The following is a 12,072-nucleotide window of genomic DNA, read 5'->3' as shown; positions in this document are numbered from 1 at the left end:
AAACACCCAATTTCCCTGATCCCAGAGCAGGAAGCTGAGATTTTTCCCATTTTTTCTGGGAATATCCCAAACCTGGGGATCCTCATGGTTCTATTTTAACTCCCAAGGAACAGGGAAAATCCTGAAGATCTTTTCCAAGCTAAACCATTCCATGATTTTATGACTCTGCTACAATTCCAACTCCATTTTTTGGAGATTCCTGGATTATTCCTCACTTCCTAACCCCCTTATCCCATAGAATCACCCAATTTCCCAGATTCCAGAGCAGGAAACTGGGAATTTTTCCTGTTTTTCTGGGAACATCCCAACCCTGGGGACGCACCTGGTTCTATTTTAATTCCCAAGGGACAGGGATAACCATGATGATCTTTTCCAGGCTAAACCACTCCATGATTTTATGACTCTGCTACAATTCCATCTCCATTTTTGGGGTTTTTTTTTTTTTGAGATTCCTGGCTGAGGGATTATTCCTCACTTCCTAAACCCAAAGAAACTCCCAATTTTCCAGATTCCAGAGCAGGAAGCTGAGCTTTGACAGGAATTTTCCCATTTTTTCTGGGAATATCCCAGCCCTGGGGTGCTCACCACGGTGAGGTTGCGGATCTCCTCCATCACCCGTGGCCAGAAGCTCTGCAGGCTCTGCTGGGCATCGCTGTTCCCCGTGCCAAAGCCACCATCCGTGGACATCCTGGCACCTGGAGAGGAAAAAAACAGGAAAAACCCATAAAAAACAGGAAAGGAACAGGAGGAGGAACAGCCAGGAGTGGTTTAGGTTAAAGATTGGGAAGAAATTCCTTCCTGTAAAGGGTTGGGATGGATTTCCCACACAAGTTGTGGTTGCCTCATCCTTGGAAGTGTCCAAGGCCAGGTTGGAGCTATGGATCCATGGATCCATCCATCCATCCATCCATCTATTCATCCATGGATTGATCTATGGATCCATCCATCCATGGATCCCTCCATGGATTTATGCATTCCTTTGTCCATCCATCCATCCATCCATCCATCCATCCATCCATCCATCCATCCATCCATCCATCCATCCATCCATCCATCCATCCATCCATCTGTCATCCATCCATCCATCCATCCATCTGTCATCCATCCATCCATCCATCCATCCATCCATCCATCCATCCATCCATCCATCCCTTCATCCATCCATCTGTCATCCATCTGTCATCCATCCATCATCCATCCATCCATCCATCCATCCATCCATCCATCCATCCATCCATCCATCCATCCATCCCCCATCTATCCATCCCTTCATCCATCCATCCATCCATCATCCATCCATCCATCCATCATCCATCCATCCATCCATCCATCCATCCATCCATCCATCCATCCATCCATCTATTCATCCATGTATTGATCTATGGATCCATCCATCCTTCCTTCTATCTGTCCATCCATCCTTGGATCCCTCCATGGATTTATGCATCCCTTTGTCCATCCATCCATCCATGGATCTGTCCATCTCTCCATGGATCCATCCATTCCTTCATCCATTCATCCATCCATGGATCTCTATGGATTCATCCATCCCTTTGTCCATCCATCCATCCATGGATCCATCCATCCCTTTGTCCATCCATCCATCCATCCATCCATCCATGGATCCCTCCATGGATTTGTCCATTCCTTTGTCCATCCATGGATCTGTCCATCTCTCCATCTCTCCATCCATCCATCCATCCATCCATCCATCCATCCATCCATCCATCCATCCATCCATCCATCCATCTTTCCATGGATTCATCCATTCCTTCATCCATCCATGGATCTCCTCACTGGGATTCTCCCAGCCTGGATTTTGGGTGGTTCAGAACATCTGGAATATCCTGAAAGGTTCCTCAAGGATCATCCAGCTCCTGAACCCTAGGAGTGGTGTCCAGACCTTCCTGGAACTCTGAGAACCTTGGGAATGTTCCCATTCCCTTGGAAAGCTTTTCCATCACTCCCTGCTGTTTTTTGGGAAGCTTTGTTTCCTTCAGAGTTGTGTCCATGGATCTCCTCATTGGGATTCTCCCAGCCTGGATTTTGGGTGGTTCAGCCCAGCTGGAATATCCTGGAAGGATCCTCAAGGATCATCCACACCCTGGGCACCCCCAGAGTGGTGTCCAACCATTCCTGGAGCTCTGAGAACCTTGGGAATGTCCCCATTCCCTTGGAAAGCTCTTCCATCATTCCTTCCTGGCCAGGGTTGGATTTTTGGGAAGTTTTTTTCCTTCAGATTTTCGTCCATGGAGCTCCTCATTGGGATTCTCCCAGCCTGGATTTCGGGTGGTTCAGCTCAGCTGGAATATCCTGGAAGGTTCCTCAAGGATCATCCAGTCCAAGCCTGAACAATCCCACCCTGGGCATCCCCAGAGTGGTGTCCAACCATTCCTGGAGCTCTGAGAACCTTGGGAATGTTCTCATTCCCTTGGAAAGCTTTTCCATCATTCCCTGCTGGTTTTTGGGAAGTTTTTTTCCTTCAGAGTTGTGTCCATGGATCTCCTCATTGGGATTCACCCAGCCTGGATTTGGGTGTTCAGCCCATCCCAGCACAGCTGGAATATCCTGGAAGGTTCCTCAAGGATCATCCACACCCTGGGCACCCCCAGAGTGGTGTCCAACCATTCCTGGAGCTCTGAGAACCTTGGGAATGTTCTCATTCCCTTGGAAAGCTTTTCCCTCATTCCCTGCTGGTTTTTTTGGGAAGTTTTTTTCCTTCAGATTTGTGTCCATGGATCTCCTCATTGGGATTCTCCCAGCCTGGATTTTGGGTGGTTCAGAACATCTGGAATATCCTGGGAGGTTCCTCAAGGATCATCCAGCTCCTGAACCCTAGGAGTGGTGTCCAGACCTTCCTGGAGCTCTGGCAGCTTTGGGAATGTTTTCATTCCCTTGGAAAGCTTTTCCATCATTCCCTACTGGCCAGGGTTGGATTTTTGGGAAAGGTTTTTTACATCTGGAATATCCTGGAAGGTTCCTCAAGGATCATCCAGACCTTGGGCACCCTAAGAGTGGTGTCCAACCATTCCTGGAGCTCTGGCAGCCTTGGGAATGTTCCCATTCCCTTGGAAAACTTTTCTCCCATTCCTTCCTGGCCAGGGTTGGATTTTTGGGAAGGTTTTTCCTTCAGAGCTGTGTCCATGGAGCTCCTCATTGGGATTCTCCCAGCCTGGATTTTGGGTGGTTCAGAACATCTGGAATATCCTGGAAGGTTCCTCAAGGATCATCCAGACCCCGGGCATCCCCAGAGTGGTGTCCAACCATTCCTGGAGCTCTGAGAACCTTGGGAATGTTCCCATCCCCTTGGAAAGCTTTTCCATCATTCATTGCTGGCCAGGGTTGGATTTTTGGGAAGGATTTTGTTTCCTTCAGAGCTGTGTCCATGGATCTCCTCATCAGGACTCTCCCAGCCTGGATTTTGGATTTTGGGTGGTTCAGAACATCCCAGCCCAGCTGGAATATTCTGGAAGGTTCCTCAAGGATCATCCAGACCCTGGGCACCCCCAGGGATTGTTCAGGGTTGGACTGGATGATGAACTGAATCCCAGGAAAACCAGGATTCACCTCCAACCCCATCCTCTCCAGGCAGGAAATCATTTTATTTTTTCCAGAAAAAGAAAAAGCAGGAAAAGCTGAAGCTTTGCTGATCCCAGGAACATCCCAACAGCTGCTGCAGATTTTCCACCCAGCAGAGCACGACACCTGTGGCAAACATCAAAACATCAAAATTCCCAAATCCTGACAAAACCTGCGAGGGTTTCGCTTCGTGGAGAGCAAAGGAAGCGTGAAGGAGCCTCTGGATGGGATTTTTTGGGGTTATTTTTTGCTTTTTCTGCCTTTTTTTTGGGTACCCTGGGAAAGGGGAGCAGCCAAATGGAGCTGCTTGGAAAATCTGTCCCAACCCAAGGGGAAAAATCCCAAATAAAATCCCAAAATCTCAGAGCTTGCATTTCCAACCTGAGTTATTTCCTTGGAAAATCACCAGGTCCCAAGGGAGGTGGGATGGGGAAAATGCCCCCAGCCAGTGAGGACAAGTTTGAAATTTTTTAAATTTCATTTAATTTTAAATGTGATTTTAAATTTTTACCAAGTTCCCCCTGTGTAAGTAGCAAAAAAATCTAAAATTTTCAGATATTTGGAAAATTATCCAAATATTTCAAAGGATTTGCAGACAGGGAATGTCACTGCCCATCCAGTGAGGACAGTGGCACAAATTGTAATTTTTAAAAATTTCATTTAATTTTAAATGTGATTTTAAATTTTTACCAAGTTCGCCCTGTGTAAGAAGCAAACAAATCTAAAATTTTCAAATATTTGGAAAATTATCCAAATATTTACAAGGATTTGCAGACAGGGAACGTCAATGCCCATCCAGTGAGGGCATTTAAAAAATATTTAAAATTCAAAAATAATTATTAAATAATTTATTTATTTAATTCAATTTTAAATGTGATTTTAAATTTTTGCCAACTTCACCCTGTGTAAGAAGCCAACAAATCTAAAATTTTCAAATATTTGGAAAATTATCCAAATATTTTAAAGGATTTGCAGACAGGGAATGTCACTGCCCATCCAGTGAGGGCATTTAAAAAAATTATTAAAAATAAAAAATAATTATTAAAAATTTATTTATTTAATTCAATTTTAAACGTGATTTTAAATTTTTACCAATTTCCCCCTGTGTAAGTAGCAAACAAATCTAAAATTTTCAATATTTGGAAATTTATCCAAATATTTACAAGGATTTGCAGACAGGGAATGTCACTGCCCATTCAGTGAGGGCAGTGGCACAAATTTTAATTTTTTAAAATTTAATTTAATTTTAAACGTGATTTTAAATTTTTACCAAGTTTCCTATGTGTAAGAAGCCAAGCAAATCCTAAATTCCCAATATTTGGAAATTTATCCTGCTCTGATTTGAGGAAAAAATAGAAAATCCAAGAAAATCCCTTCATCTTTTGGGAATAATTTAGAGAGAATAAAACTTAAAAAATCAAATTTATATAGGGAATAAAGGTTAAAAAATCAAACTTGTAGAGAATTAAATTTAAAATTAAACTTCTGGAGAATACAGGTAAAAAATCCAAATTATAGGGGATAAAATCCAAATTATAGGGAATATAAAGTTAAAAAAATCAAATTATAGGGAATAAAACTAAAAAAATCCAACTCATAGGGAATAAAAATAAAATAAAATCAAGCCCATAGAGAATAAAATTTAAAAATCAAACTTTGAGAGAATAAGTTAATAAATCCAAATTATAGGAGATAAAATCCAAATTATAGGGGGATACAAAATTAAAAAATCAAATTTATAGAGAATAAAACTAAAAAAATCAAATTCATAGGGAGAATAAAAGGAGAAAATCAAACTTTTAGAGAATAAAATTAAAAATCAAACTCCTAGAGAATTAAGTTAAAAAATCCAAATTATAAGGGATAAAATTAAGAAATCAAACTCATGTAGAGAATAAAGTTGAAAATCCAATTTATAGGGCAAATTTTAATATAAAATTAAAGAAATCCAACTCATATAGAGAATAAAACTAAAAAATTCCAAACTCACTCCTTAAAATGGGCCCTTCCTACCCCTCCAAAGCTGGAAAAAATTTAAACAAACCTGAAATTATAATAAAAAATAATTAATAAATAAATTATTTATTTGTTAATAAATCCATTTCCAGATTTCTTGCTGCTCTTGACCTAAAAAGATCGAGCAGAAATGATTATTCCTGAAATATAAAAGCAGCAAAATATTCCAAATTTTGGGTGGAATTAAGATCTTAATTTGAATTTTTTATTCTGTAGGTTGCTGAATACACTGCCAACACTTAAAAAGCCGGATAAATCCTAATTTCTAGGGAAATTAATTATTCTAGGGGGAAAAAAGAAATTATTTTTAAGGAAATAAATTGAAATTTCTTCTTTTTGCTTCAAGATGCTGCCAATGACCTTCATGCTCACGGGGAATTCTCCAATCCCGGCCCACAGGCGGCTCCAGAAGTTCCTCCAACATTCCTTAAATTATTAAAATCTGATTTTTAGGGATATTTCTGCTCTTATTCATTTTTTTATTGAAATTGTGATCATGTTAAGTAATAAAATAACCCCAGGATGAGGCACTGGCAGCGTTAATTTGGAATTAAAGCCCAAACTCAAAGCTCAGCAGAGCCTGACAGGAGGCAAAGCTCAGCCTCAAGGCCCTGCACCCTCAGCCTAAAACCCTTCCATGAAGTTTTAGCAATTAATTATTATTAATTACACAAAGCAGCGCTTTTAACCTCAAGGAAGAGAGGGAAAAAATGTGATTTTTCAGATTTTTCACCCTGGGAAGAGCAGCAACACCCACAGAACGCTCACAAACCCAACTTTAATCCAAGCCGGGACTATCCCCATGTCCTTGATGCCCTCGGCTCCGTTTTTTTTCCCTTCTTCTTTTATTTATTTTTTTTTTAATTTTTTTTTTTTTTTTCGGTCCAAAGTGCCGCAAACAAACTTTGTCCTTCAGAGTGCCGGCTCGCAGCGCTGGCATTTCAAGGTCACTCGTGCAGGCCCCGCTCCAAGTTGGGGCTGAGCCGGGGCCGGCAGCGGAGCGCGCCCGGCGCGGGGCTCGCCGCGACCACGGAACCCCTCAGATCCTCCGAGCCCCGCTCTCCCCGTGACCTTCGGTACCGATTTCCCCACGAAAACGACAACAAAGAGCCGCCAGCGCCGCTGAGGGGTTCGGGGGTGCCGCGGCTCCGCTGTCGCCCCCCGGCCCCGCGGGGTGATGGCGGCCGGGCCAAGGGCACCGCGGAGCCCCCGCCGCGCTCGGGGCACCCCCGCTGCTTTGTCCGCCCCCTCCTCAGCGCTGCCCTCACGGTGTTACCGGCGATGCGGGAGGCTCGGTGCGGAGCGCTGAGGGTTGAACCGCTGAGGGTTGAACCACGTCCCGCCGCGCCCCCCCCCCCAACCCGCACCGGCACGCACGAGCATCCCCCGCCGCCGCGGCCTGGCCCCGGCGTACGGGCCGCCCTCCCCCGCCGCCACCGTAGCGGCGGCGCCCAGGACTCACCGCCGGCCGTGCCCGCGGCCGGGGGTTCCCCGCCATGGCTTTGTCTTTGAGTGACCCCGGGAGCCGCCGGGGCCCCCCGGGCCGGGCCGTGCCCGCGGCCCCTTTAACGGCGGCGGCCCCGCGCGCCCCGCTGCGCGCGCCCGGCCCGCCCCGCGCCCGCGCCCATTGGCCGCGCGCCCCGCGCTCGAGCTCTCCCATTGGCTGCGCGCCCCGCGGTCGAGCTCGCCCATTGGTCGGCGCCGCGGCGCAGCCTCGCCGGCCGCTTCCTGCTTTAAAGTTACCTTGAGCGGCGGCCGCAGGGGTCAGGCAAGCCCCGCCCCTCAGCCCCGCCCCGATTGGCCGCCTCGCCTCCTATTCAAACGCCTGAGGAGGCGGGAGTGGACGGCCGCTGATTGGGCGGCGCGCCTGTCAATCACGGCGGTTCCCGCCACACCTTCCCGGCGGGGCGCGGGGCCGCACGTGCTCCGAGCCCCGAATTCCTGAAATTTTGGGAATTCCGGAGACGAACCAGCCCCAAAACCCCTCCCAAGGAGGAGCAGGTGACACTGGGACAGCTCCAGGTGGCCTTGGGATGTCCCCAGAGGGAGCTCTGCCAGCCCCGTGGGATGTTGTTCTTCCTCGGGGTGAGGAGGAACTCGCTGTGGTTTATTATGAATTAATGTGTGGGTTATTATGTTAATTTATGAATTTATGGCCGCTGTTCCTCGGCCTGACCCTGATCAGAGCCTGGCTCCATCCTCTGTCACCCTTTGGCAGATTATTATATTATATTATATTATATTATATTATATTATATTATATTATATTATATTATATTATATTATATTATATTATATTATATTATATTATATTGCATTACATTACATTATATTACAATATATCCTCTGATATTATATATATTATAATATATAATATTACATAATATTAACATTATATTAATTATACTATATTATACTATATAATGATATTATAATATATTACGTTATATTATATATTATTATTTTTATATATTCCCTGATATGTTCTATTATATTATGTCTCCTCTGATATTATATGTTATATGTTATATATTATATATTATATATTATATATTATATATTATATATTATATATTATATATATTGTATTATATACTATATATTATATATTACATATTATATATTACATATTATATATTACATATTATATATTACATATTATATATTAAATATATATTATGGGACATCTCTAAATGCAGAAATCCCCATTTTATCAACATCACCACCATGGATTTCCAGCTCTAATTCCAACCTATAATTCTATAATTTCCTGCTGACAGGATTATCCAAGGAGAAAAATATTGGGAAGCACAGCCAAGCCCTGCAGATTAAATCACTCTGAATCTGATAACGAGGAGAGATTAATTTAAAAATAAATCTTCCTGATGATTTGGGGGAATAGAATTGGTTAAAACACGGCCTTAAATAAAAATAAATACACCGTGTTCTCTTCCTGTGGCATTCCTGAGATAAAAACAGCCTGGAAGCTGTGGAATTCTGACTATTGGAGTTATGTGAGGTACTTTGGGTGGAATGAAAAACAAATGCAGCACCTTTCCTGCAAAACGGGAATTTCTGCCTGGAATTGTGCAATTCTGACTGCCCAAACACATTTTCCTGGGCTCTGGCACATCCCAAGGGTCCTAAAGCTGCTCCCAGAGTGTTTAATAATTCTTCATGGCAATAAAAACCCCAAATTAATTTTGGGAAGCTCTACAATAAAGGGTTTATTTGTGGGGGGCATAAAAACTCCAAATTAATTATGGGAAGTTCTACAATAAAAGGTTTATTTGTGGGGGAAAAAAAACCAGGATAGGGATTATTTGTGGGGGAAAAAACCCCAAATTAATTCTGGGAAGTTCTACAATAAAAGGGTTATTTGTGGGGGGAAAAAAACAGGAAAGGTTTTATTTATGGGGGAAATAAAAACCCCAAATAAATTTTGGGATCCCTACAGTAACAGATTTATTTGTGGGGGATAAAAACCCCAAATGAATTTTGGGAAGACCTACAGTAACAGGTTTATTTGTGAGGAGGAAAAACCCTAAATTAATGATGGGAAGTTCTGCACTAATGGGTTTATTTGTAGGATGATAAAAACCCCAAATTCATTTTGGGAAGCTCGACAATAAAAGGTTTATTTGTGGGGGGAAAAAATCCCAAATTAATTTTGGGAAGTTCTACAGTAAAGGAGTTATTTATGGGGAAAAAAAAAACAGGAAAGGGTTTATTTATGGAGGAAATAAAAACCCCAAATAAATTTTAGGATCCCTACAGTAACAGATTTATTTGTGGGGAGATAAAAACCCCAAATAAATTATGCAGTAATGGGTTTATTTGTAGGGGGATAAAAACCCCAATTAATTTTGGGAAGACCTAGTTAACAGATTTATTTGTGGGGAGATAAAAACCCCAAATTAATTATAGGAAGTTCTGCAGTAATGGGTTTATTTGTGGGGGATAAAACCCCAAATAAATTTTGGGAGGTCACACAGTAAAGGGTTTATTTATGGGGAAGATAAAAACCCCAAATTAATTTTGGGAACCCTACAGTAATGGATTTATTTGTGGGGGGATAAAAACCCCAAATTAATTTTGGGAACCCTACAGTAACAGATTTATCTGTGGGGAGATAAAAACCCCAAATAAATTATGCAATAATGGGTTTATTTTAGGGGGATAAAAACCCCAAATTAATCTTGGGAGACCCAACCCTAAAGGTCTATTTGTGCAGGGTAAAAACCCCAAATTAATTTGGAGAGCCCTACAGTAACAGATTTATCTGTAGGGGGAAAAATCCCCAAATAAATATTGGGAAGTTCTGCAGTAACAGATTTATTTGTGGGGGATAAAAACCCCAAATAATTTTTGAAGTCCCTACAATAACAAGTTTATTTGTGGAGGATAAAAACCCCAAATTAATTTTGGAAGTCTCTACAGTAAAGGGTTTATTTGAGAAAAAAAAAAAAAAAAACAACTAAATTAATTTGGGAAGCCTAAAGGGTTTATTTCAATCATTGCAGCTGTTGCTGTGAAATCACACAGGGTTTGGATTAAATTTGGGAATGAATTTGTCTTGGGAGGGGTTGGGATGGAATTCCCAGAGAAATTGGGGTGCCCCTGGACCCCTGGCAGTGCCCAAGGCCAGGCTGGCACAACCTGGGACAGTGGAAGGTCCCTCCCAACTGCAACCATTCCATGAATTACAGAAAAAACTTCTGGGAAAAAAAGGGGAGAAAGGAATGTTCAGCCCCCTGGAGCTGTCACTGAGGCACTTCCAGGAATTCCTGGGATGCTGTCCCTGCTGGGACACTGTTGTCACCACAATGCCCAGGTGAGCTGAGGCTGTCACAGAGCATGAGGACAAACACACCCAGCAGGAACAGCCCCGTCCAAAACCAAAATCTCATTTCAGGAAAATCCGAAGGAAAGGCTCTGATGTTGGCAAGGAAGTTTGATGGTTTGGTTTGTAGGACTGGAGGGAAAAGGGAGGAGCTCATGAGCTTTGAATTGTGCGTGCTCAGCAATGGAGACAGGGAAGATTTATTCCCAAATCCATGGAAAATATTCCACTCACTAAAAAATCACTCAGAAAAATCACCGAGTGCCACCCCCTGCCATAGCAGGGACATCTTCCATTGTCCCAGGGTGCTCCAACCTGGCCTTGAACACTTCCAGGGATGCAGGGGCAGCCACAGCTGCCCTGGGAAATCCATTCCAGCCCCTCACCACGCTCACAGTCAAGAATTCCTTCTTAAATTCAAATTAAACCTGAACATCCGAGCTCCTCTTTACCCACTGACTTCTCAGGATCGCAGCCTGCCTTGGAATCACAGAACCAGGAACGCTTTGGGTGAAAGAGACCCTAAAGCTCATCAGCTTTAAAGGGTCAAGGCTTTATCCACCTTGGTTTGGACCCTTCTGGGGAGCACATCCCGTGTGGAGGCCCGGTAAATCCCACCGGGAAAACACCGGGAGGCCTCCGCGCTCTGTTCTGCCCGCCGGCCGTGAGGCAGCGCGTTCCCCGGGCACTGCCAGCCCTGAATCCCGGTTCTCAGGCCGGGGTTCCCGGGCACTGCCAGCCCCGAGTCTCGGCTCTCGAGCCGCGGGTTCCGGGCGCTGCCAGCCCCGAATTTCAGCTCACGGCCCGGGGATCCCGGGCACCACCAGCCCAGAATCCCGGCTCTCAACCCGGGGTGTTACGGGCACTGCCAGCCCTGAATCCCGGTTCTCAGGCCGGGGGTTCCGGGCACTGCCAGCCCCGAATCTCGGCTCTCGAACCGGGGGTTCCGGGCACTGCCAGCCCCGCATCTCGGCTCTCAGGCCTGGGGGTTCCGGGCACTGCCAGCGCCGCATCTCGGCTCTCGAACCGGGAGGTCCCGGGCGCTGCCAGCCCCGAATCCCGGCTCTCAAACCGGGGTGTTCCGGGCACTGCCAGCCCTGAATCCCGGTTCTCAGGCCGGGGGTTCCGGGCGCTGCCAGCCCCGAATCTCGGCTCTCAGGCCTGGGGGTTCCCGGGCACTGCCAGCCCCGAATCCCGGCTCTCAAACCGGGGGGTCCTGGACGCTGCCAGCCCCGAATGTCGGCTCTCAGGCCGGGGGTTCCGGGCTCCGCCATTCCCGAGCCCGCCCGGGCCTGCCCCGGCCCCGCCGCCCCCCCCACCCAGCGCCCGCGCGGGACAACGGTCCGCTCGCTGTCCTCTCCCCGGTCCGCACCCAGCCAGCCAATCAGCGCCCACCTCCCCGCGCCCGCCTCCCCCTCGCGGGCCAATCAGCGCGCGCGCCGCGGCCCAGCCAATCGCAACGCGGCCGTTGCTGAGGGGGGGCCGCAAGGACCCCTCGGGCCGCCCCCGCCCCGCGCCCCCTCACGGGCCGCCGCCGCCGCCTCCCCCCCGCCGCGCTCCCCGCGTACTCACCGGGGCGGCCGGCGCCGCGACCTCCGCCTGCTCCGCCCGCTGCCCGCGCTGCCTCCGGCGCG

At 46.0% G+C, this 12,072-nt stretch overlaps 1 protein-coding gene across 3 annotated transcripts in view; it reads right to left on the bottom strand.

The window, feature by feature from the left end:
* Window positions 1–12,072, bottom strand: part of NFYC (nuclear transcription factor Y subunit gamma) — a 29,702-nt gene extending 17,630 nt beyond the window's left edge. For 2 of the 3 annotated variants that reach the window (XM_063177376.1, XM_063177378.1), the window contains exons 1-2: window positions 7,058–7,166; window positions 586–695 (exon numbers count right to left, since the gene is read on the bottom strand). In XM_063177376.1, coding sequence (XP_063033446.1) covers window positions 586–687 — 102 coding nt within the window. In that variant the 5' untranslated portion in view covers window positions 688–695; window positions 7,058–7,166. Of the gene's footprint in view, window positions 1–585; window positions 696–7,057; window positions 7,167–12,010 lie in introns of those variants that run through there. The other variant, XM_063177377.1, reaches the window with a different exon arrangement.

This window comes from Melospiza melodia, chromosome 27 (assembly GCF_035770615.1).
Source record: "Melospiza melodia melodia isolate bMelMel2 chromosome 27, bMelMel2.pri, whole genome shotgun sequence".
NCBI classification, from domain to species: domain Eukaryota; kingdom Metazoa; phylum Chordata; class Aves; order Passeriformes; family Passerellidae; genus Melospiza; species Melospiza melodia.
The sequence above is the reverse complement of the archived record's forward strand: the minus strand, read 5'-3'. Positions and strand labels throughout refer to the sequence as shown.